Here is a 24249-nt window from a genome sequence, read left to right as displayed (position 1 = left end):
CAAGGACGCAGAAAGGGAAGACGAAACAAATGCCCTAACAACTGAAGGTTTGTTTTTCCGAAACGTCGGTAAATATAAATAGAACTCACCACTACTTGCGAGCACCTTCGCAACTTTGTTCAGACGCGCTTACGAAGCAATATTCAAATTAATATTACTGTTGCCTCTGCTAAAAGTTTATTCGTATTTCTTTAACAGTTCAGAACAGGCACCGATGATTCTGAAAAAAACTGGTATACATGGTCTCTTCTGAAAGTAGTAGGACTCATTTTTTCAAACAAAATTTATTCAAGAGAATAGTACAAACGATTACAATTTTTCAAGGTAGCACCCTTCCGCACCTACACGCTGCTGCCAATGAGTTTTACAGTTTTCGTACGCCTCCAGGACCGCCTGGACCGGAATGCTGTTTAGCTCCCTCGTCACGGCCTGTTGAACCGCCTCTACCGATCCGTGATGTTTCCCCTCGAGCGTCGATTTTATTCTCGGGAATAGAAAAAAGTCTGGCGGGGCCAAGTCGAGGCTGTAGGGGGGCTGAGGCAGCGTTTCCGCCTTGTGCTGGACAAAAAATCGAGGTCCTCATTCAGATGATGAATGAGGACCTTTTCCTCCTCTGACAACACTCCCTGCACTAACTTCGCGCACGCTTTCCTCATGGATAAGTTTTCTGTCACGATCCCAAAAACTTGGGTTTGAGGAATGCTCAAGTCGTCAGCAATCATTCTGATACTCATTCCACGATCACTGTTCAGTAAATCTTTCCCTCGCTACAGATTTTCGTGGGTCTTGCTGGTCGAAGGGCGTCTGAAGCGGTCGCCTTACTCCACTCTTTTCTTACCTTCTCGGAGAAGCTTGTCCCACTCAAAAACACCTGATCTACCCATGGAAGCGTCACCGTAGGCCTCCTTAATCATGTTGAGAGTCTCTTTGCCCGTTTTACCAAGATTTACTCAAAATTTGATCGCGTATCGCTGATCCAGTAAACGCTCGACGATTCTGCGTGACGAGACGTTTCGACAGGGGTTCACAGTACAAGCGACCTCCTCTCTTCAACGGCCGAGAGCCGACTGCTGATTTTCGCCAGCATTCCCAATATCTCCCTTCAACGATCGTGCACGCGCAGACCACCTCTCGTCCGCCCGTTCGCCCAGGAAAAAGCCAGTCCTACTACTTTCAGAACAGACCCTGTATATTGCGTTAAAGTTCTCCCAACTAGAACACGTTTCTTCCATTGTAGTTCCGAGCAAGCTTTCATAATCACCAACCCTCAATCCGTGAAAAATCGTGCTGCGTGATCCATTTCTTTCGGATTATTTACGTTACACCAGGGTAGCATCATTAAAAATTAAATCAGACTGGTACAACTAAGGACTTTGTTAGCAATGCTCCTGCCGTCGCTCAGTGAGTCGGGACTTGGGAACATCTTTTGCGTAGCTCTTTTTCTCAAAAATACTGAACATCAATATATTACTTTTTTTTGCGTTCCGTTAGAATCGTTACCGTTACTTTAAACGATTACAGGCATGGAGCGACAAAAGCCGCTGAAAAAAAACCGTCCCGCAGTGTGCTTTTTTCGCTTTGTGCCTTCGTAAAATCAAACGTCACGCAATATTGTGACCCTTTGTAAACACGTGTTAATTAAAAAACGCACATAAGTATTGCAATCATAATTTTTTATGTTACAGTTATTTAAAAGCTCGTCGTGGCTGTTGGGGATCTGCAACATTGACGGCGCGCCAGCTTCTTTTAACCACACTATGCATTAGTGGTCAGAGAAAACGCTGTTCTTAAATTTGTGCTTTTTCTACAGACCCGAAGGCGCACTGGTGATGAGCTCGTAAACTGGGAATATGCCAATTACATGATCCAAATAAGACATTGCCCACTATTCTATCGCCTCAGAAAAGCTGGCTTTTCTCTGCATGGCAGGCATCTCAGTTCCATGCATTCGCTGCGACTAGGCTCGGCAAAGTCTCAACAATGGGTTGCTTTCACCGCTTTTCTCTTCCCCAATGTCCATCTTACACCTTGGGCGCGAAGCAGTGTGTAACTCTCGGCCTGAGACACTTCCGCCTGTTCACGCAGGTTAGAAGCCATGCCGTCCAAAGAGCACCCTGCCTGCCGATTCAATTAGGGCTCTCGTGCCGTCGCCGAAGCTCTTCTTCTCGGCCGCTGCACCACTCCGAAGTTCGGGCCAACAAACTCACTGCTGTATCTCACAGCTTGTGCTTTTTGTGGGGTGCGTCGCTAAGACCATGCAAACTGGGGAAAGGCACGTCCATGTGATCCAGTAAAGACTTTTGCTGTTTTCGTTCTGGACGGGTCGTTGTACATTCATTTTGTTCCCCTTCCTCCTCACAGGTGGATGACCGAACGACCGGACTGCACAGAGCGGGCAGCCAAAACCGGATTTCACCTAGACTTAGTTCAACTTCAACTTCTTTTTGGTGTTGCAGGTCACGCTCAAAAGCCGGATATGCGGCTGTTGGCTGCCGCCTCCTCGCTTTTGAGGGGGCAATAATGAGGGTCCAGAAAACGAAGTGAGGATCGGCGCCTCGGTGCTAGTGGTTCTGCCATAATGTTTGTCGCATGTTGCCTCTACCAGCGTTGAGATAGACCGCAATCTTTACGGCATGCAGCAACGTTCAGCGAAATTCCTCCCCCCCCCTCCCCGCAAGTTGAGTTTTTTAATTATCTGGACTGATTTTGCGGAGTAGGTTAACTCTATGACGCAGCTACATACACGGTGGCTGTGCCTCGAAGTGATTTCAGGAGATTTTGTCGATTATTTTAAGTTTTCTAATTCACTCAAGCATCTTCACGCACGACGCCGAGTAATAGCTGCTCAGAGTGAATTTTTAGTCCACGCGGCAAGCGGTAAAGCCCTGTGAAAAGTGCAGGTCTATCGAAAGCGAGTACTGCCGGAGCAAATGCTTTTCCAACGTGAGTACTAGAAGTTTTAAAGGCTGAACTGTATGTCAAAAAGCTAAGGTCACTTCTCGTTTTAATTTACACGTGGGCCTAACTCCTCGTCTCATTGTGTATAAGTGCAAAGTCACGTACCACATGAATATTACTGGTACCTACTCAGTTCATAGCAATCATAATCATCATTCTCTTAACTACTAACTCAACAGGACAAATACCTCTTCCTGCTGACTCCAAATAACCATATAATGTATCAGCAGCGACCACATTATCCCAGCAACTTCATAGTCTCTTCGGCCCTCCCAGACTTCTGCTCCCTCCTCCTCCCTCCAACGCTTGCCTTTTCCGAAATCCATCCAGTTCGTTACCGTTGACGACCACCGGTTTCCTGCCTTCGCATTAGACGCTCTGCATATGCCCAATCCTTCTTCTTGGTCTCCTCTGGAATGCCATTAACTCGCGTTTGTTCCTTGACCAACACTCCTCTCATTTGAGCTCCATCGTCAGATCAAATAAATGAGCAACACCTAGAAACCCTCGCGGACGTGTAAGCTGGCAGAAAAAATACCCGCCTAAAAGCGCGGGCCTTCGTAAACACGACAAGAAGTTAAGTTTACATCTTTCCTTTTCACGTTAGCTATTTACTGTAATCTCTGTATCAGAAGCATTGCTTAGCCACTCCGACCAAAATGTGTATGGACTCCCGACACTAAATGTTGAATACATTCGTCCTAACAGATCCAATTATGGTGGCTCAAATACTTTCATTCCTCCGGCAGGGTTTACAAAATAAGGTTCGACTTCAATCTGTAACTTTGGCTGTGAACCAACATAGAATTGAACTAAAAATATTTTAAGCTTAGTACCGGTAAAAAAAGTTATTGGTTGGATATCACGGTTCCTGAGTTCTTCAGACTCGGCTGAAGACGAAATCTTCTTTCGTGTTTTCGGCTGAAGACGAAATCCTTCTTGAAATACTTTTTCAGAACACAAATGCCATCCTAAAGTTGGATAGCAATAATAATATTTAGAACGAGAGCTACACTCACAACAATGAATATATTTGCAGTCTTCGCACCTATAGGTACGTATCAGTAATTTACATACCAACCCAATGTTCAAACCCCAACACTAGCACAATAATTGATCACGTTTAAGCACATAATTGGCTCCAATCGATGCATTTGTTATTCGCATATTTATCGCTGATAATTTGCCACTCACCCGTCGTTTTTATACCAGTAGATCCCTAGGAGACTGTTCTTTTCCAAATCTTACATTGACAATAAAATTCGGATAATTTGTCAGCAATACTGATGTGGCTGAGGTTACATTTTTAGCTGAAGGGCAGATTTGCTATAGCAAGTTTTCATCGATTATCTATCGGAGCGTCTGTTCCTTTCCGACACTGGTTAAATGCAAAAATTATAACTACCCACAAATCCCGAGAATAACTCTGTCTTTGCCAAAGAGGTAACCTTAGGAAAAAGCGCTATCTCAACCAAAAAACAGTCATTCTATTTATTTATCATCGCTCAAATGTTCCAAATAACACAGCAATGCGCATTCAATTTAATGAAAGAATCGTCTGGTGCAAATCGGAAACGATTTTAGGAACCAATGGAATATTCAAAGCAATTCTTCGGGAATAAACACACCAAACAACCATTCAATGCGGTGCAAGTATTTTAGCCAGCTTCTCCGATATTAGCAAGCGAGAGGCGGGCTAACTGACTGTTCGAACTGCGATTGGTAAGGGCGACTTGGTTTCTTTAATTTGCAGAGTTGCAATATGCATTCTAGTTAGAGACATCAATAAAACTTTTAGCTCATTCTTTTCTATTCCGTAATCGGCAGTATTTTCCCAGATTCATCACAAATTAATTTCTCTTTCTCAAGAACACCCGCCCAAAATCCTTCTTACAGTTCCAAAAGTTAGTTTCAAGCTCTGTTCTCGAAAACGCAAGGACTTTATAGATCTCATTATTTAGTGTATTATTGAGCCGCGGACTTATACAGCCAGTTTACTCCAGGAAAAGAGCATGGTTAAATAATTGCGCTTTCCAATAAGGACAATAGCACATTATCTAACCGCACATCAATCTCTATAGAGCCATTTTTTGATAAGACTGTTGAGAAACTAATTGAAAAGCACCTTCAGATTTTCTTCAGAAACGCTGATTAGGGACCCAAAAATAGTTTTGTTGTCTTCACTGCTATTGAAGTAACCTTTGCATTATCGCGATTACACAATTCAAAACCTGAAATAGGCAAAAAACTGTTTCGACCGATATTAACCCACTTAACGAAGGGATTCCACTGTGTTAGTCATGATATCCTGTATAATTCTGTAATCTATAAAGGCAACGTGCAGCCACTACAAATATTTCACTGCTGCTCACTAATCAACTAAACACACGATGCGTGAGAGGCGTTTTTTCCGACACGAAAATATTATTAATTTGGCTCCTCAGGTTGCCATTCTCGGGTAAATGTTGTTTGTATTATTTATTTTTGTCCTTCCTAATTTTGTCACACAGCTTAAAAAGTGGATTCTTTGCAATCGCGACACCACTGTTTTCTCACCTGACGAAGTGCGGAACAATCGCACATATCAGTCAGGGTCTGGAAAATGTTTTTTGGTGTCCTGTTAAGAGATGGCGGATGACTAGAAGAATTATATTCATGATCTTTAGTTCACTAACGAAAGTCCACTCTTCCTGTATTTTACCTTCAATGTCAACCCGCGCTGCTCACAGATCACTGCACATTTAAGATACTGAGCTCGAGAGGTTCTAAAAGTCGACCTTCATGCCAATGCATTATAAATTATTTCAGCGCCAAAGTGCTCTTCAGAGCCCGTAAGTTTTTTTGTTGAATATTCAACATTTATCAGGCTCTAAAATTTCTTTGTTGACCGCCACATAAGCATTGGCAGCGCTACATGGGTAGACACATGTCGTTATCATTGTCGAGCATGGAACGCCTCCAAAAACAAGCTTTCACAATTATAAGGCATAGTGCATGCAGAGCTCACATTGCCGCATTCTACTTGTTTTGGTGAATATGAAGCCATATTACCTCATTATATATACCACAAACAAAAGCACATGATCTCATAAACTGTCCTGGTCTTCTCTATAAATATCAAAATTTATCTGAGCAATGCGAAATTTAAACAATTTTGGAATGCAAGCGAACTTTACTTTTAACGATTCATTATAGAGCAGACTACTACTCTGGAAAGGCAACAAATCAGTTCAGTTATCTTTATGAGAGAAAAAGCAATTAAGTATAGCTGAAAACACTGCAGTGAACCGATTCGAACAAATGGCGATAGAACTCTGACTAATTACGACTAATTATTTAACGCACTTCTTGTGACCTCTGAGAAAAAACTGTGAATTTGGGAGGGCGTGTGTGCACTTAAGGTACAGCTTGTTCTAGCCTACCTGCTTAGCCCTGTGAATTCTCAATAAGAAAGGTGTCGCCGGCCAAAATTTGCGCTGCGCACTTAGGGGAAGTGAGCCTTAAGAGCGTCAGGTATTTTGGGGCACAAATATTAAAACGGCTCCGAACAGAGACTGATCACGATCTAAAGACAAGTTGTAGGCATCTGCCATGTGACTTGTTTTTATGCCTTAGCATTAATAGCCTCGCCATGAAGAAAAGGTGGCGTCTGGCGTTGTAATTTTGTCCTAACTCCCTGCCAAAGTTGGCAGGTGGGAAAGCGGAGAGGGAGACGCCCTTTCCATTTTTGGGCGAGAGGAGTGACAGGAGAGGAGCAGCCACATTAACCTTTTGTTGGCAGACAAAGTGTAGGGAGGAAAAAGCCCCTCTCTACTTATAGTGAAAGGGAGGGAGAAGCCGGAAAGTGGGGGCAATAGGAAGAACCCTGAGGATGTCTATTGTGGATGCAGGTGGTTCTGAAAAGGTCGGAGGAATGCACAGTTTGAGGGTAGTTGCCAGGGAAACAACACAGCGGGTGGAAGGTGGAGGGCGAATCAGTCAGTTGCAATCAATTTTTGCTAATTATTCTGCCAAGCCGGAAAGCGTAACGGTCATAGAAAAGTGATGATTAAGTGCTGCCCTAGTTTTTTGGTCTTTCAAGAATTGCAATTGTACCCGTGTGTATTTTTGCCCACGAAATTGTTTGCTGCGTTGAAGCCATCCGGCTATGATCTAAGTTAGATGGGAATTCATTTGCGGACGCCTAGATCGGCCTGTAATGGCCATCGATGTCCCTTACAGCCGATGGAAAATTTACCTTCGACAAAAAATCTCATTACTAATAAGCATTGATGCAACGGATGCCACGCGCCAGCAACAACAAATACGACTAATTTCTGCCGGAAGACACCTTCTTCTTTCGCTACTACGCGTGTCAATGTCGCAAGAATTTAGACGGCCCTTAGTCACAGGGCAGCAAAAATTAATTGTGCTATAGCCCTTCCTTAAATGACCTTATGCGGATGAAATAAACGGCAGTTCCTTCCGTTTTTAGATCCTCTCAAGAAAAGGTCTTACAGTTGTCTTTATGCAGCTTCTGCATTTTATGCGAAAGAATAGCGCAGTTGAGCGTTTCCGAAACTATAGATTCATTCTGACAGCATTCAAGCGGCAGCCTAAGCCCTCGTCAGAGATTACGCAGTGGTCTATGTCTGTTTCTACACTAAGCACATATCAGAATGCCGTACAGATTGTGTAAAGTACTTTTTCTATGGTATATGATGACCAAAACTGCAATCCTTACTTTTGGGCCTTTAGATTTTTTTTCTAGGTTAGTGTGGGCCTCAAAAAATATCAGTGACGATCATACAACTTGATTCGGAAACACTGCCGGTGCTTGGAGATTTTGCCTTTAGCTTTTCATTGGTCGCCTTCCCTCTCCACTTTGAAGTGGAATTAGCAGTGACGTTTTCGTTCTGCTACAATGAACTTCCCACCGAAGCCTTTTGGAGGGTGCAGCTGTGTGAAGAGCAGTGAAGAGCGAAGGACTCCTTCCTTTTGAGTGGAGCGAGGTTGTGTGAATCATTTTCACTGCTGGGGGAGGCTTCTCAAAGGTGCAGGTCAGGTTGGTCTGCTGCTGCGTTTGCCTCTTTCGTGTGGAGACCTGCAGAGGGTGCAGCTGCCGCGAATTCTTCTGGGGGCGGGGGGTGGAGGAGGTGAACAGTTCAAGTGGGCTTGGGGGCAGGGGAGGGGGGGGGGGGGGGCTTCTGTCATGAGCTTCTTGTAGGAGTGGGCTTTTAGAGGGTAGAAAGAGGTTCTAGGTACTGCATCCAGGCAAGAAGGTGGCTGGAGCATAACGACGGTACAACTGTTCGCTGCTTCTAGAGACTGGATGCAGGTGCATGGGTCAATAGTGGTCTCTCTGATGGCCTTCCAGTGGGCGTAACTGTGAGTGGCGTAAAAGCAGGAGTTAGCTGGTTTGTGTGGATGCTTCTGGAGAGCGAGGCTTTGTACTTTTGCTTTTAAATGGCGATGGAGGTTGCGTTCCCTTGCTCTCACTCGAAGACACCGGTATTTCGCGCAATGGCCTTGTTACTGCGGTCGCCATCAAGAACAGGATACTCTACGATCAGTTCATGGAAAGATGAATGAATGGATAGTTGGATTGATGGATGCGTAGATTCGCAGGTGGGTGTACAGACGACGAGGCAGCCGGCCGCCTGGACGGACGGATGGACGGAGGACACCACTGCCTTTGATAGGAAAGTAAATTGAAAGATGTTAGTTTTTCCCATTGATCAGTCTGAAGACGAATGCCAGCCTTCCATTATTTTATGTTAGGCTCTGTGCTAGTGTGTCTTCAATATATTGTTGGTATTGAAATACATTGTTATGAACCACAAGCATGGAATGCATTGGAGTTTTGAGTTTGAAACCAAAATTAAAGTATCGATATATTGAAGTGATTACACAGTACTGCACTGTTTTTGATTATTAAGTGTAGGGTCTGTCCAAAACTTCACGGAATGATTTTTGTAGTCCTTGGATTTTTTTTGCCGCATTACAGCACCATTTACCGTCGGCGCTTATATTGCGTTAATACCTTCTAACCCATCATTCTAAGATAGAAACCGAGTTACATTACTGTGCTTACTTTAGCAGTTAGGATCTGAGAGGATATTTGTTATCCTGTGGACACAAGAACCCAAAAAAGAAATGCGTTTAAGTCGATCCGTTTTCTGCATGGCACTTTGGTTACACGGTGGAAAGCGTATCAACGCAAACACGCCGAGTCGTTGTCGGACGATGTTAATGCTAGCCATCTTCTGCTAGCCCTCTATAAATTACTTGCACATTGTTCCAGCAAAAGGCCCAGTAGTATGGAAAGAAGGCCCGAAGCAGTTGCGGTCAAAACCGTAATTGCGTCCTTCCGCTAGCTCCTCAGCGAATAGCGATGAACCCAGCTAGCAAAAAATGCGTAGTCACTAGTTTGAAGTTTGAAACTTCTGTTTGCAAATACAAAACATAATGTGGTCGTCCGCAGAAGCTGCTTTACTCCCAAAGAGAAAGTCATGATGCGAGGCACGTATTTTGTACGCATGCAATGATTGCTGAATCTTGCTGGGCGCACGTAAGAGCACTTCAAGCCTTTATAGTTTTAGCATTGCCCTGTGTCGTGGCGCGAAAACACGCGTCGTAAACATATACTATGTATGCCTCAGCAAAACAATCCGGAGTTCCTAATCCGGAGGCTTACTAAGCAAAGAATATCGTTGAATTCAATCGTAAAAGATGGAATGGGAACAGGGTACTTCCAGTGAAAACAACGAACACACTGTCGCAGTGACATCGTTCTGCTTGCTTGCCAGGCTTTATGTATTATTGAGCGCAGGCAGTTTTTAAGAGTTGCCTTTTCTTGGAGTGCCGGCCATGGCGAACGCACTTTAGCAGCTATCATAACGCCTATTCTGCAGTTATAATTTACTCAAGCTCTTGTTTCGGCCCCTAGCGAGCAAGGGCGGATCAAGGGGGTAAAAAGCGAAATAAGGCAGAGTTTAAGACACACGAGGCAAATGCCAGTCCCACGAAAACAGCACATGTTTGCTGTACAGATTCAGACAAGAGGTAAAAAAAATTCACACGTGTCCCTCTAGGAACCTTTTCATTTTCTCCAACAGTAGAACTGAAGCAGTGCTGATACAGTTGTCTCTAGAGCTAGTGATATGAAAGCCCTCAATAATTTCTCTCTTAAGTTTGGTTTTTGCATGTGCCGAAAACTGTGGTACTTCTAAACAAAGGCTTGCACTTGTGACTGACAGTTTGCTCTGGCAGGCGGCGTCTTTCATTATTTTCGATAGTAGCCTCATGTTCCTGAATTCATTCGTTGACGCACTTTACCATGTGGTCCGATGTGAATGCTACCACAGGATAAAAGAATGCTATACACGTCGTTGGTAGCGCATTGGTCGTACCGTTTTTCGGGCTTCTTTTTGCATAACCCTCGCTTCCTGTACAGGACACTCCAAACGCTAGATAGCCGGATGGGGGCGGAAAAAAGATCCTTTACGTCATATCTGTAGCCTATCTTCTTCAAATGGTGCAAGATTTTATGAGTATAAGGAATGACATTCATGCCCTGTCTTGGAATGGAAGGTAGAAGTCTTCTTTTTGGTTTTTTATTCTTCGCACACTCACTGTGACACCACTGATGACTTGTTTGGGGTATCCTGCTTTCTCCATACGAGTGATGCGGGTTTTGAAACTGTCTTTTATCATGCGCGGGCAGCTATTGTCGAGCACTGCCCGAATAAGTGCTGCTACAATAACACTTTTTTTATGCGAAGCATATTACTAGAGCTACACTACAGCCCGTCGAGCGCGGCGGTGGAGCTACCACCGTGACCACGTGACACCACGTGACCACGTGACAACATGACGTCACCGCAGAGGAGAGATGGGCTGCCGGCTCGCGCGGTCGGCCGCGGCGGTGGAGGCTCCACATCAGAGGCGCTGCCTGCTGCTGCTGGGGGTGCATCAATACAGTCTATAGGGAATGATGGCGGTGGTGGAATAACTAAGGGTGTTTCCAATGTACTTTCCATGGGTGCCAAGAATGCTGTTGTAGCCGGTGCTGGGGCAGCGGTTCTACACTCTGCATTGAATTCACCGATGATCCCGTATATAGCTGCCACGGCAATCCTTGCTACACTTCTAGTGGTTGTATTAAAAAGACCAAGTATTCAACCAAGGAAAGCCATGTATTACCAAGCCTAGCCATCAATATGCTTCGCATCTGACTAGGCTTAACCTTAGCTAATCCTCAGACATTTTTTCAGTTTGAAGTGTTGCTGTTTCGTGCGGAAGGAGAGCTTTTTCGTGCGTGGGTTGTACCTATAGCACAGATTGCAACTGAGCTGAACAAAGGCTATCTGAAGAGCCGAAACCTAGATGCAGTTACTCTTAGCGAGTTCTCATGTAAACTTCAGGCCCTTACAATCCGCAGTGAGCGTCTTCCCAATCTCAGGCACCAAGCCTTCAATAGTTCATTCTGAGGAAGCATCTATATTATGAGGTAGTCGTCCATATATCTCAGAATTTTGATTTTTGGCATTCCTGTCAGGTTTTCGTAACTCAGAACTCTAAGGCAAATGAACGACTACCTCATCATATTATATACACCCTGTTCGAACGGCGATGGTGAAAACTGTGGAAAAACTTTCTTATCATACTACCTGTGCCACCAAGACTGCCAGAACTGTGGTATGGACATGCAGATGGAACAGTTTCTTTCTTGAGTTGGCATTCCTTCACGGCATTGTCATCGTGCACTGCATATTCAGGGCGTACTTATTTTTCCAAAGCAGGGCACCTCCACTAGTCCTTATGTGTCACTACCGTTGTTCCTCGGGTTTGGTCCTGCCAACGGCGGTCGGAGTGCTATAGGCCCGTGTACTCTGGGATGTCAGTTGCACGTTTAAGAGTCCCTGGTGGTCGAAATTTCCGGAGTCATCCACTACAGCGTCCATGATAGCCTGAGTTGCTTTGGGACGTTAAAATCCATAAAACCAAGCAAGAGAAATAGCGCTCCCACACTTCAAAGGTATCTTGAAGTGTACCTTTGAAGGTACCTTGAAAGATTGCTTTTAAGTGTGGGAGCGTTTATATCGGGCAAAGGGGCAGGTGCCTCAACGAGAGACTGCTTGAGCACCCCCGGGAGGTACGCAACAAAAGCGGCGGGCATCTGGACGACCATTGCAAGATTTGCAAAGGGTGCGAACCATTCTTCAAGCACACGGTGATCAAAGTACGTGAGAGGGCCGAAATAAGAAGGGTCATTATTGAGGCACGGTTGATCGCCAAAGCAGGAGACAAGTGCGGCATCATCCCTTCAATTTTACTTTCAGACAAGGAGTTGAGTTTTCTAGGTCCGCTATAATTACGTCTGTTTTGCTTAACTTTTGTTCATTAGAACTTTCTGACCGGTTCTTTAGAACTTTTCAACATTTTCTTGGGCTCTGTATGGCTTTCAGCATTTCACACAGCTTTCGCTTAGCGTTCCTTTTTGTTGTGTTGTGTCTGACTCTGCCTTGCTTCAACTTTTACCACAGTTCTGCGGGGCTGTTTTTGTTTTGGCTTTGTTTCTTTGTTTTTCCCAATGGCCTCACTATGAGGGGACAGCAATAGTCGATAATTCATTCTTTTCTTCCTGGTTTATTTTTGCTTTTCCTGGTCATTTAGTTTTGCAGTTTTTTTTGGTACGGGGGTGACGTTGCGTCGCCTCGATGCGCAGTTTCTTTGATGTTGTGTGCAATTATGTGTATCTTTGTTAGATAGTTTTCCCACGCCTGCTGCTTTATCTGGTCACGTGGGTCTTGGATGAAATTATAAAAGCTGCTCGTTTCTCTGAATAAATGTGCTGGTAGTCAGCGCCAGTACTGTCTACTTCATTTGTCCTTGTCTTTTCGCGCTGCATTCTTTAACCACGAGCAAAATGAGCCTGCTCATTCGTAAAGGCGTTTTCGTGTGTTCTATCTTGCGAAGTATTAGCACCTTTGCATCTTCCGAGCAGCATCGACGCTCTCCAAAGGCCACTCGCCAAACGCTGGCTTGCAGATCAAACTCTTTTTATTTTTTTCAATGACTAAAGGAGGAAACGTTACACGAACGGGCACTTCGTTTATTGACTGTTCATAAGCATTACTCAATAGGATGGAAGGAACGTGAGATTCAAGTGGCGATTGTAAAGATGATGTGCAGCTTCAAAGGGTGCCTTATTTTTGTGGCGCGACAGCATAAACTAAGGAACCTAACTTCCTGCTCCCACTTTATTTAAGAAGGCGGCTTCTTGTTAAGAGTGCTGCTCGGCAGTATGCCCCGGGGACACGTTCTCTTACTTCTGGTGCCGCGGTACACGGTCATCTTTGATCTTCGTCCACGGCTCCCGGCAGGGCTCGGTGGGAGGACGGCGCAACGGTAATCAGGTGCCGCTGACTAGGGTCGATAATTTTTTTGGTTGTTTTAGATCAAAGCACTACAAGATGCAAAGGTCTATCTCCGACTTCGTGTCTCCGGATGACCTTGAAATAACCTTGTGATGGCTACCTTGGAAAAGCGTTACTGTATGCTGCATAAGTTTTACCATGTCCAGAGGATTCAAAATAAACACTCTGCTCCATGGCCTTTGTCATAGTCCTTGACCTTTGAACTTGACCTCGAGCCATCGCCAAAATTGCGCCCACCCGCCCCAAATATTTGACTTTGGCAGATAGAGGCCAAAATCGATGTCTGACCACAACTCACCGCGCCCAACACGATGATCGCTTCCAAGTCTAGCCCGGGCCCCCTCAAGAATTTGGCCCGCCCAGAAATTCTACCTTGGACGATTTGTACCAAAATCGATATCCAACCATTACTGAGCGCGCCCGACACGACAGCTACATCAAAGTTTGGCCTGGGAAATTGTCAAAATTTGACCTAGGCGGTTTGGTAGCGCTTTAGCGCTATAATAGGTTTAACTAAGGTAAAAAGCCTGACAATTTTTTTAGTGTCTCAGAAAACCCTGCACCTAATTAACATTACAGTCTCTGCTGGGTGAAGAACAAACCACCGCAACGCCCGCAATTATTTCATGTCTTTCGCCGAATTTTTCAATGAAATTATCTCTATTGGTCATGATTCGGTGTGCCTGTTTCTTGTGTATATTCGGAAAGCAGGTTAGGACGTACTGCACGCTTGCCGTGATTCGTATTTTGTTAACTCAACCCTTCAGTTGACCACTGCCGCACTGTGCCTTGTGTCTCAAGTGCGCTAGGTTTCCACCACTAAATTTGATCTTTGCGCAGCTTCTCCATGCAGCCTGATTCCAGATTATGCATCGCGTCACATAGGCATACACCCTGGCTATGGACTATCTGTCAGCGCATTTTGCATTCGGAGGACTTACAGCTATTCTATTCCAGCTATATAGCTATTATACAGTTATTATACAGTTATTATATTTTGTTATTATACAGCTATTCTTTAGTTTATGGTGCAGTTTAGCAGCATTTTTTTATAACGCTTACGAGAGCCTGTGTTCGCTTGCCAGTTTCAATTCGACATTAGTTTAATTCTCGTAAAAAGGCATAATGTAACATGCAAAGAACAAGGATTTCTTTGCTTTTCGAATATATTTGAGTTTTGCTATTGAATCGGGGGGTTGAGACCAAATAAAAGCAACTTCAGGAAAATTAAAAATAACTGGGGAAATAACACAATAGCAAAATTCGATGGGAAGACAGCTTAAGCTGTCTCTCCTTTGCTGTCAAAGCTCTTCACATTTGGAAGAACCAAACCTAGCTTCGCCTCAAACTGAGAACTATTCTGAGTAGGCTTAAAGCATTCGCCTCGCTCATTACCTCCTTTATTGCCGCTGCAACGAATTTTAGCTTGCGCTGCTTCAATAGCACACAGTGTATAAAACTCCCAAAGTTGCGTTTATCATCCCAATGGCGTGTCATGAGGATGAGAAAAGGCTATTTTCTTTCTCGAGACATTGTGACTGCAGATAGTTCTTTAATTAAGTTAAACATTTTTGGTTGCCTCAAGGCCCAAAGGAAAACCATGGCGCAATGTCAGAATTCTATTGCGGAGATTTTGACTAGTAAGCACTCACACCGTCGTCGATACGTGAAAACGCTGAAGTACTCGCGTGTCTTTGGCCAACTTCCTTTCTGTTCTTTCTGCTGGCGTTCCCATGCCGGCTTTATTATGCGAAGCATGTTACTAGAGCTACACTACAGCCCGTCGAGCGCGGCGGTGGAGCTACCATTGACCTTTAGCGTGACCACGTGACACCACGTGACAACATGACGTCACAGCAGAGGAGAGATGGGCTGCCGGCTCGCGCGGTCGGCCGCGGCGGTGGAGGCTCCACATCAGAGGCGCTGCAGCTGACCACGTGACGCTACAGCAGTGGTATAAAGCTGAGCTTGCCTCGCTCTCCGGGCACTTACGAGGCGCCCAGGTGTTGGGATGCCGCCTAGAAGCAGGGCTGATTTGAACGAGAAGGGAAAGCTTCAGCGTGCCACAGAGACCGATGAAGAGCGGGATGAACGTCTGGCTAAGCGGCGTGCTCAATATGCGGCTCGGCGACAACGCATTGACTTCACCAATGATCCCGTATGTAGCTGCCACGGCAATCCTTGCTACACTTTTAGTGGTTGAATTAAAATGAACAAGTATTCAACCAAGGAAAGCCATGTATTACCAAGCCTAGCCATCAATATACTTCGCATCTGACTAGGCTTAACCTTAGCTAAGCCTCAGCCATTTTGTAGGAACTGCGCGCGACGACTCTTTTTTCTCGCGGCAACGAGGCCCCGAACTTTGAGAAAATCGAACAACCAAAAAATCAGGGTTCGCAGTGCAATCGGTTCCATTACACGAGCCTAGGCCACAAGCATTGCACCACGCACTAGAGCAAGAGCTGCACGTGGGAGTTTCTCTATGGCAAAGGAAGTCACAGTCAATGTTTCGTATTGTGTCGTAATGGCAAAGAGTGCTTTCCCTTATTAGCTAGGGAAATAAATAGTTGCTTCGCAAGTGGGCAACTGGGCGCTTTAAAAAAATGCGCCAGCTGTGACATGTCATCCAGACGAATTGTGTGGTAGGGGTACTGTTGTCAGTTGTACACTCCAAGGAAAAACGAAAATATTTTCTTAGAAGTATTATTGTATTAATCAGCCAAAAAACTTAATGTAGTGGGGCGCCCTAACGCTAGACGACAGAGACGTACTTGTAGCTGTCATATCTGCAATCACTTAAAAAAAAGAAACTTCAGACTTTCTTGATATGTGATGTGAAACACAAGCCGCTCAAAGCACGGCTGTTCGGCTCTTTGATATTACCAGCTGCGAAATTTCCCATAGGGCACATGTATAAAAATTGGTAGTGTTTCAGCGTACTTAAGGCACATAGACATGCAAAAGCGTATATTTGGCCTGGTTAATTAAAACAAGTCACTTTTGAATATTTCCATGAGCACCATGCAAACCGGGTGCACGTTTACACCGACGACTCAGTGAACCCTATCACTTCTTCTGGCGCCGTGGTCATACCCGCAAGCAATACAGAGATTAGAGTAAGGACAGGCCACCCCACTTCTTCGACGCGCGCAGAACTCACCGCTCATCGTGCCGCCATTGAACATATCAGTCAGCAGCCCCCCAACGGTGGTCTATTTTCACCGATTCCAAACCTGCCGTCCAAGGCTTACAAGCTGCTCTTCGCCATGGAGCCGATAAACAACTGGTCGCCGAAATTCGACAACTACATCACTATGCCATCAACAAAGGACATGACATCAGCTACCAATGGCTACCAGGGCACAGCGGCATAGAAGGCAATCACCACGCGGATGAGGTCGCACGAACTGCTCACCATGGTGGCGATTTTGTGTCGATCCCCCTTTCGAGATCAGACGCAGCGGGCAGGCTTCGCGCACTTGCGCGGGACATCATGCTTGCCGCGTGGAATTCCGGCCAATTCTGCAATTCACGTCTAAAATCCTTGGACCCAGATCTGAAGCTCCGGCTTCCATCAGGCCTACCACGACGTGAAGAAACTTTGCTGTGTCGCCTCTGGCTTGGTGTAGCGTTCACCAACCATTACTCTTTCTTAATTGGTATGGCTGATAGCCCTGTATGTGCCATCTGCGGGTATGATGAAACCATAACCCACATTCTCTGCGACTGCCCTGCCTACAGCGCCGAAAGGCAATCCCTCAGCCGTGCGCTGGAACGCCTAGATCCACGCCCACTGACGGAAATGAAGATTCTCGGCCACTGGCCGCGGCGATCGTCGGCAGTGAAGGCCTCCAAGGCACTGCTCTGCTTCTTGCGGACTTCTGGCCTTCACGACAGGTTGTCACTTCAACGAACACTAACTTTTTAGAGTGACTTCAATTTTCCGTTACTCCCCTTTTTCTTTCATTTTTTTTATCCCCTCCCCTCCTACCCCCCGTGTAGGGTAGCAAACCGATTATTATTTCGGTTAATCTCCCTGCCTTTCCTCTTCTACCTCCTCCTCCGCCTTCTTGGCCTGGTTGGTTCATGGTTTTGCTTTCCTGGGTCGTCGGCACGTCTGGGAACGATGCTATACTAACGTCCAGCTCGCAGCGAGCTTAAGATCTTCTGTTCTCTTCGAGCCGCAGATGGAAGTTGATGAAGACGACGATGTTAAATTACAGTGTGAGAGTGCATTGCAGTTTAACAGGAGGCGCGCTCACCTGCGACAATAGTATGATGTTCTCGTGTTGTGGCTAGCTGTCAGCCAACTTTCTGCGCTTTTAAGCGTGCAGCCCGACACCCTTAGAGCCTGTAGGGGTAGCGGTCTCAGACTCAAAGGAGATGCCCTCGACTCAGCGTGGCAAGCTCAGCGGAGACCAGCTACCAAGTGACAAGAGGTTTTTGGTCGTTTGGTGCCCAGCTTTCGCCCGTTGCAAGCCAGAGAACGGGTCGGAGCCAAATGTTCACAAACAAAACAATGTTTATACAGCAACGTGACGGTACAGAGGATTTCACAATCACTAGTACATGCACCTAATAAGTGATTAACAAAACAATGCAACTCGTGCCAAGTTAAACTCGGGAGAGAATGCAATACAAAGGCAATACTGCAACTAAAGTGCACTAACACCAGAGAGGGAGGTAAACAAACAAAACACAATTTGTTCACCGAGCACTGTGACAGTCCGACGACCAGATCCACGACGATGCCATCCCACAGACTGGCGCACATTGCCTCGTTGGTCCGTTGTTGGGCGCGTGGTGTTCTCCCGGGAGTCAAGCGGGCGCGCTTCTCGGAAGCTTGAACGGCGGCTTGGAGTTAACTGACAACTGTCAATCATCTGACAACTGTCTATCATCTCGCTGTAGTAACAACATGTCCACGAGGAAGTTAGTTTTTGATAGCGGAAAATATTTTGAAGCCATATCCAATACTGATCTTTCATACATTTGGCTGTACATTTCATACATTTGGCTGGAAGTGGCTGTACTTGAGCTGTCGAAAATAATTTCATCGGCAATCAATAAATGCACATCGCTCCAATCATCCACGAGAAAATACGTTACCCCCATATCCCCATGGATAACTACTGCTCTGTTAAACTCTCTGAAGAAAAAAGAAAACATGTATAAGAAAACTAAACACCAGCCGTTCAATCTGCGTCTTAAATTGAGATATAAAAGGTATTCCAGTGTACTAACGTCGCTTCTAAAGAAAGCTAAACGATGTTATTATGAAAACCAGTTATCCACACATATTAACAATTCTAAACGAAAATGGCAGCTGCTTGACGAATTTCTGAATATTCGTAAGTCACCTAATGTTGTTAAATCTATTTTCCACGATGGTGTTACTTTATCTGATCCCGAGGAAATGGCGAATACATTTAGCAATTATTTTTTCAATTCACCTAATTATCCTATCTCTTCGTTATGCACACCTTCTCTTGACGCTGCCCTCACTCCTTTTTTCTTACCCCCACGTGTCCAGACGAAGTTCTATCTGTAATTGCTAATTTAAAGACGACCGGCCCCGGCGTTGACAATATCCATGAAAAACATGTGAAAAGTATCCGGTCATTGCTTGCTCCAGTCCTTAGCCACATCTGCAATCTCGTTTTTAAATCTGGCAGTTATCCCAAGCAGCTCAAGATAGCGAAAATAATACCGGTCTTCAAAAAAGGCGATCCAGCTTTGCCAAATAATTATCGTCCGATTGCAATTCTTCCTTTTTTTGACAAAATTTTAGAAAAACTAATTGAAGTAAGGTTGTCTAGTTATATTGAAAAATTTAACATATTGACAGATAGTCAACACGGCTTTCGGCGCGGACTATCTACAGATACTGCAATAGCGTCTCTCATAAATTACGTTAGGCTAACGATTGATAAAGGAATGTTCTCAGGAGCAGTTTACATAGATTTTAGCAAAGCATTTGATTCCATTGATCACTCCATCTTGTTTCACAAATTGGAATCTTATGGTATCACTGGACCTCCCCTAATGCTCTTGAAGAGCTTTCTCTGTGACCGACAGCACATAGTCTCTATTAATGACCATACATCTAACATAGCTTTAATTAACAAGGGTGTTCCACAGGGCTCAATTCTTGGCCCTGTATTGTTTTTACTCTACATTAATGATTTACCATCCTGTTTAAAGAATTGCACTAGTATACTATACGCAGATGACTCTACCATGCTATCATCGCACCAGGACATTAATCAGATGATTCTTAACCTACAGAATGATCTTAATTCTCTTGAGCGTTGGTGCCACATTAACCGCCTGTCCGTGAACGTCACTAAAACTTGTTTTCTGATTTTCCATCCCCCTCAGAAGTCATTGCCCATCACACCACTTCTATACCTGAAATCTGCTGCTATTTCACCGCAAGATCGAGTTTCTTTTCTTGGTGTTATCATTGACCCTCACTTAAAATTCCATCATCATGTAGCTGAAACGTGCAAGAAAATTTCTTATGGATTACGCGCACTAATTAAAGCCCGAAGCTATTTTCCAGTCCAAACTTTATTATCTCTTTACTACGCATTCATCCACAGCCACTTAAACTACGGTATCTCATCTTGGGGTAATGCCTATCATATTCATCTCTGGCCTTTAATAAAACTGCAAAAGCAAGCCATGCGCATCATAACCAATACCCCTCGAATGTCACCCTCCCGCGTTTTGTTCATATATTTAAACGTTCTACCTATCTCGGCCCTTTATTTTTACAACCTTGGTATCCTATTCTTTAAGATTCTTCATCATTATCTCCCGCTAAGCATATTTTCTCCCGGCACGATCATGAGCAACACCGTCACTCGTTTTGCGCTGCGTAATAACTTTTTACTACCTAAGGTCAGAACTAACTACGGGAAACAATGCCTTCATTTTTCATCCGTATCATTTTGGAATTCTTTGAACATAGACATCAAACAAACTAATACGCTTTCTTTATTCAAGGTCAAACTAAAGCTTTTCCTTCTTAATTTGTGATTTTTTGTTATGTTATTGATTCTATGTATCGCGCCATCTGTGAGTGTTTTATTTTACATTATCGTGCATTACATTGTTTGTATTTAAATATTTCAGTAACTAATATTACACTATGTGCCTATATTTATTCTGTTTCGTCGCTAATTAATGTGTTGTGTATTTTATATTATGTTGCTTATTGAAATTTATTTTCATGGGAGGTCCCGCCCGCGGTCTTGTACCATGGGACCTCTCGCTGTATAGAATTGTAAATTTTATTGTATTACTCAATAAACTTTCAACTTCAACTTCAACGCCCTTCTTATATAGGCCTGGTCCGCGTCTGTTCGTTCTACGCGCCAAAGTAGGCGTGCACGTACACACAGTACCGGCCGTGCAGTCTCCTTTTCCTTCTCGCGCTGGCCGCACATCCTCATGGGTAAAAAGCCCGGAATCGCCTCGAGGAGCTTCTCGTAATTTCTGGTGCGGCGCCGCAAGTGAGGAGGAGGGGGACATGTCTTAGCGCACGCAAGGCTACGTGATCTCCGTTAACAACTCGTAGAAACGACACCGACATTTTAGAAAAATCGACGTCGTTGCTGACTCATTCCCTCCGGCGAACGGTGGTGGAGGGGGCAGCCACACACACACACAAGGCTAGTCGCTGTGCAGGGGTTTCTTTCTCCCTCGTTTTACGACCGCGCTGGCGAGATGGGTCCGCGCGGCGCTGCTTTTCTTTCTTTGTTTCGAAATTGCGCCGAATTTTGTGACACCAGCGAAGCTGACCTCTTCCCGTCAACACTGGTTCAAATTCCAGTGGCGGCCATAATTGTTTTATTTAATTTATTGATGGTCAAGGTCAAGGTTTCAGCGAAGTACAGTTATGTACAGCTTTCCCTCTAAAAATGATCGTTTACTGCGCCACTCGCAGTAAGTGACGTAAACTTTGTGTAAGTTGCAAACCTGGAGATGGCTTATAAACGCACAAACACCTGGTAATAAAATCAATTAAAGAGACGAATTAACGAAAATTCTTGGATATAACAGCTCTACAGCCAAAAGCACACAATATAAACCGGTGAGAGCGGCTGCTCTTCGGGCTGAAGATGGCTTCCTTATTACTGGGTTAACTAACAGTCTCTAAAACAAAAAGCGTTGCCATGAAGTTCACACAAAGGGAGTCGGACGGATGTGTCACAGGAGGGGACAAGTCAATTAAACGCTGCACCTTACAAATATGAATTGAAGAAAATAGCGCCAGAGCATGCAGACCACGAAAAGACAAGGACGAGACACAAAGCGCTAACTCACAACTAATTTTATTGAAACCAGGCAGCGCCTTTATATGGCGAAGTTTCACTGAAAAAGAGGGAGGAGGGCAGGAAAAGTAAAGATATCAAAGCGACCATCACAGCGAGCCCACATGAGGAAGCGGTAACTAAAACAAAAACAAAAAAGTTAACAAAGATTATTTAAGGGCGGCATCTAAGAATTCGAACTCGGATGAAAAAAGTGAAACAGATGGGGTGCTGACACACCTATTGCCAAGTTTTCTTATGTGAAAAGCCTCCAGACATTCACGTGCCTTCTTATCTGCGCTTTTGCCAAGAATCTTAGTCTGACTGAATCGTGCCTCGCATCCGTCGCACCCCATAATATGCGCTACCAAATGTGCATATTTATCCTTTAAATCTGATAAATTTCGGGCATGTTCCCCCAAGCGCTCGTTGATGCAACGCCCAGTCTGGCCGACATAAGTCTTCCCACACGTTAAGGGGATAGCATAGACCACTCCTGCGGAACACATGATGAATGGAGAGTCGTGCCTTATCTGGCAACCCCGCTTTCTTGAGCTGCAAATACGGGGGCACAGCTTTTTTAGCTTGTTGGGGGCGGAAAAAACGACACTCACCCCATGCCTGTTGGCCACTTTCTTCAAGTTGTGAGCAGTTTTGTGCAAGTAAGGCACCACCAACGGCTTCTGTGACCTGCAACGATCCTCTCCGGAGTTTCTTCGTGTTCCTTGCTTAAGTTTCTTTAGAAGGGTCTCGCAGACAGCAGTCAACACTGAGCAGGGGAACCCAGCCGCCGAAAGCCGGCTCACCTGATTGTGGAAGCTAGCTTGCAACCGATGCGGGCACGACTTTTTCAAAGAAGATTCCAAGCAATGCGACGCTATTGCTCTTTTCACCGTCTTTGAGTGCATAGAATCATAAGGCAAAAGATCTTTCTTCGCGCGCGGGTAATAGCCCCAGCAAACATGTCTCTCAAGAAAGGTTAGTTTCAGATCTAAAAATTGTAAGACGTTAGTGTCAGGAAGTTCATGGGTGAACGTGAGCCCAAGTCCATGTTTGTTAAAAGCATTTAAAACTTCACCTACTGTAGAGGGGTAGGTGAAGGAAGTCTGCTTTTTTAAAAGCACTAAAAAATCGTCCACGTACCTAAAAACCTTTAAAACCACCCCGCCATTAAAATCTATGTCCAAAGACTGGTCAACTTTCGCTAAGAAAATATCACAAAGGATGGGGGCCACACAGGAACCTATGCACACACCCTTGCGCTGCAAAAAAGGCAGGTTGTCAAAACTTATAAAAGTAGAACTAAGATAAAACTGCAATAATGCGATAAAGTTGTCAACCGACAAACCTGAAGAATTTTGAAAAGACACGTCACCGTTTGCTTCTATGCATTCCTTTACTGCCGCCAAGAGCTGGTCTTGAGGAATCGAGTAAAACAAATCTTGTACATCTATGGAAAAACCAAAGCCAATATCCTCGGTACTCTGTAAGTACTCAACTACAGCTGTCGAATTTTTTGTGAAGAAGGGATCGTCCAACCGTAGTAATTTAAGTTGCTTTTGCAAGAAAGTACTGACGTTCTTTTGCCAAGAGCCTTCTTCACTCACGATAGTCCGGAAAGGTACGTCAGGTTTGTGAGTCTTGGCAGTAAAGAAAGCATTTAGGCTATTACCTCGGCAGTTTTTTATATCTTTAGCGAGAGAAACTAAATTTAAATCCTTGCAGAAGTTACTGAATTTTGTTTTAACTCTGACAGCACTTTTTTTCACCTCTACAAAGTTCTTATTGATCGCCGCGTACGCCTTCTGATCGTACAGATCCTCAGGCAGGACAACAAAACCAGTCTCCTTGTCAGCTTGAACCAGTTTTAGGTGGTTCTGCCCAAAGAAGGACACTACGCCGTTTAACATTCTGTCAACCTGTGCTCTAGCGCAGTCTGAAGCACTGTTTCTTAAGCAGTCCACACCCTCTAGGAGGCACCGGTCTTGGTTTTCAGCGACGCCTACTTTAAGGGCCATCTTCCTGTTCGCAGCTATCAGCTCGTGCGCCGAAACACCAGGCTCCAAACTGTATTTTGGCCCTTTCTGAAGAAGCCGCTGAACCTTGTCGGGCAAAGAGACGTCTCCCAGGACAGTTACGTTACTCTTCTTTTCCGGTGTCAACTTCTTCCCCAGGCACAAAAGTAGCTGGTTCACCATGCCTCTCCAATGGACTTCTGTGAGTTGAGCTGCTGTACTCCTCAAAGCAGAGAGCTTCCTCGCGGCCAGCCACTCGGGGTGATCAAGGTAGCACTTCATGCGAAGCCAGTCTTGGTACAGACGAACTTGTCGCCAAAGTTCTGAGCGCATTAACTTGCAAATTCTTTTCACATGTCCCCACGAAGGTTTGACAGGGCCGAAGAGAGCACTTACTTCTTGGGGCACGAGTCCCTTGCGGATGCAGAAAGCGTACCTTCTTGCTCGGCATGTCGCGTCCACGATGTGCGTCAGTAAAAGGTCGGCTAAGCCAGAAGAAGGAGGAACACAAAAGAAAGGGCCCACTGTACA

The 24249-nt window shown here is 44.9% G+C and overlaps 1 protein-coding gene across 1 annotated transcript in view; it reads right to left on the bottom strand.

Moving 5' to 3' along the window:
- Positions 1-24000, bottom strand: part of LOC149361726 (uncharacterized) — a 33276-nt gene extending 9276 nt beyond the window's left edge. Inside the window, exon 1 of the mRNA XM_089568139.1 lies at positions 23463-24000. Within this exon, the coding sequence (XP_089424265.1) occupies positions 23463-24000 (538 nt within the window). The remainder of the gene's footprint in view (positions 1-23462) is intronic.
- Between the last annotated feature and the right edge of the window lie 249 nt (positions 24001-24249).

This window comes from Amblyomma mixtum, chromosome 2 (assembly GCF_055824585.1).
Source record: "Amblyomma mixtum isolate Tamu chromosome 2, ASM5582458v1, whole genome shotgun sequence".
Lineage (NCBI taxonomy): Eukaryota > Metazoa > Arthropoda > Arachnida > Ixodida > Ixodidae > Amblyomma > Amblyomma mixtum.
Note: the sequence above shows the minus strand (reverse complement) of the source record. Positions and strands in the feature narration are given on the sequence as shown.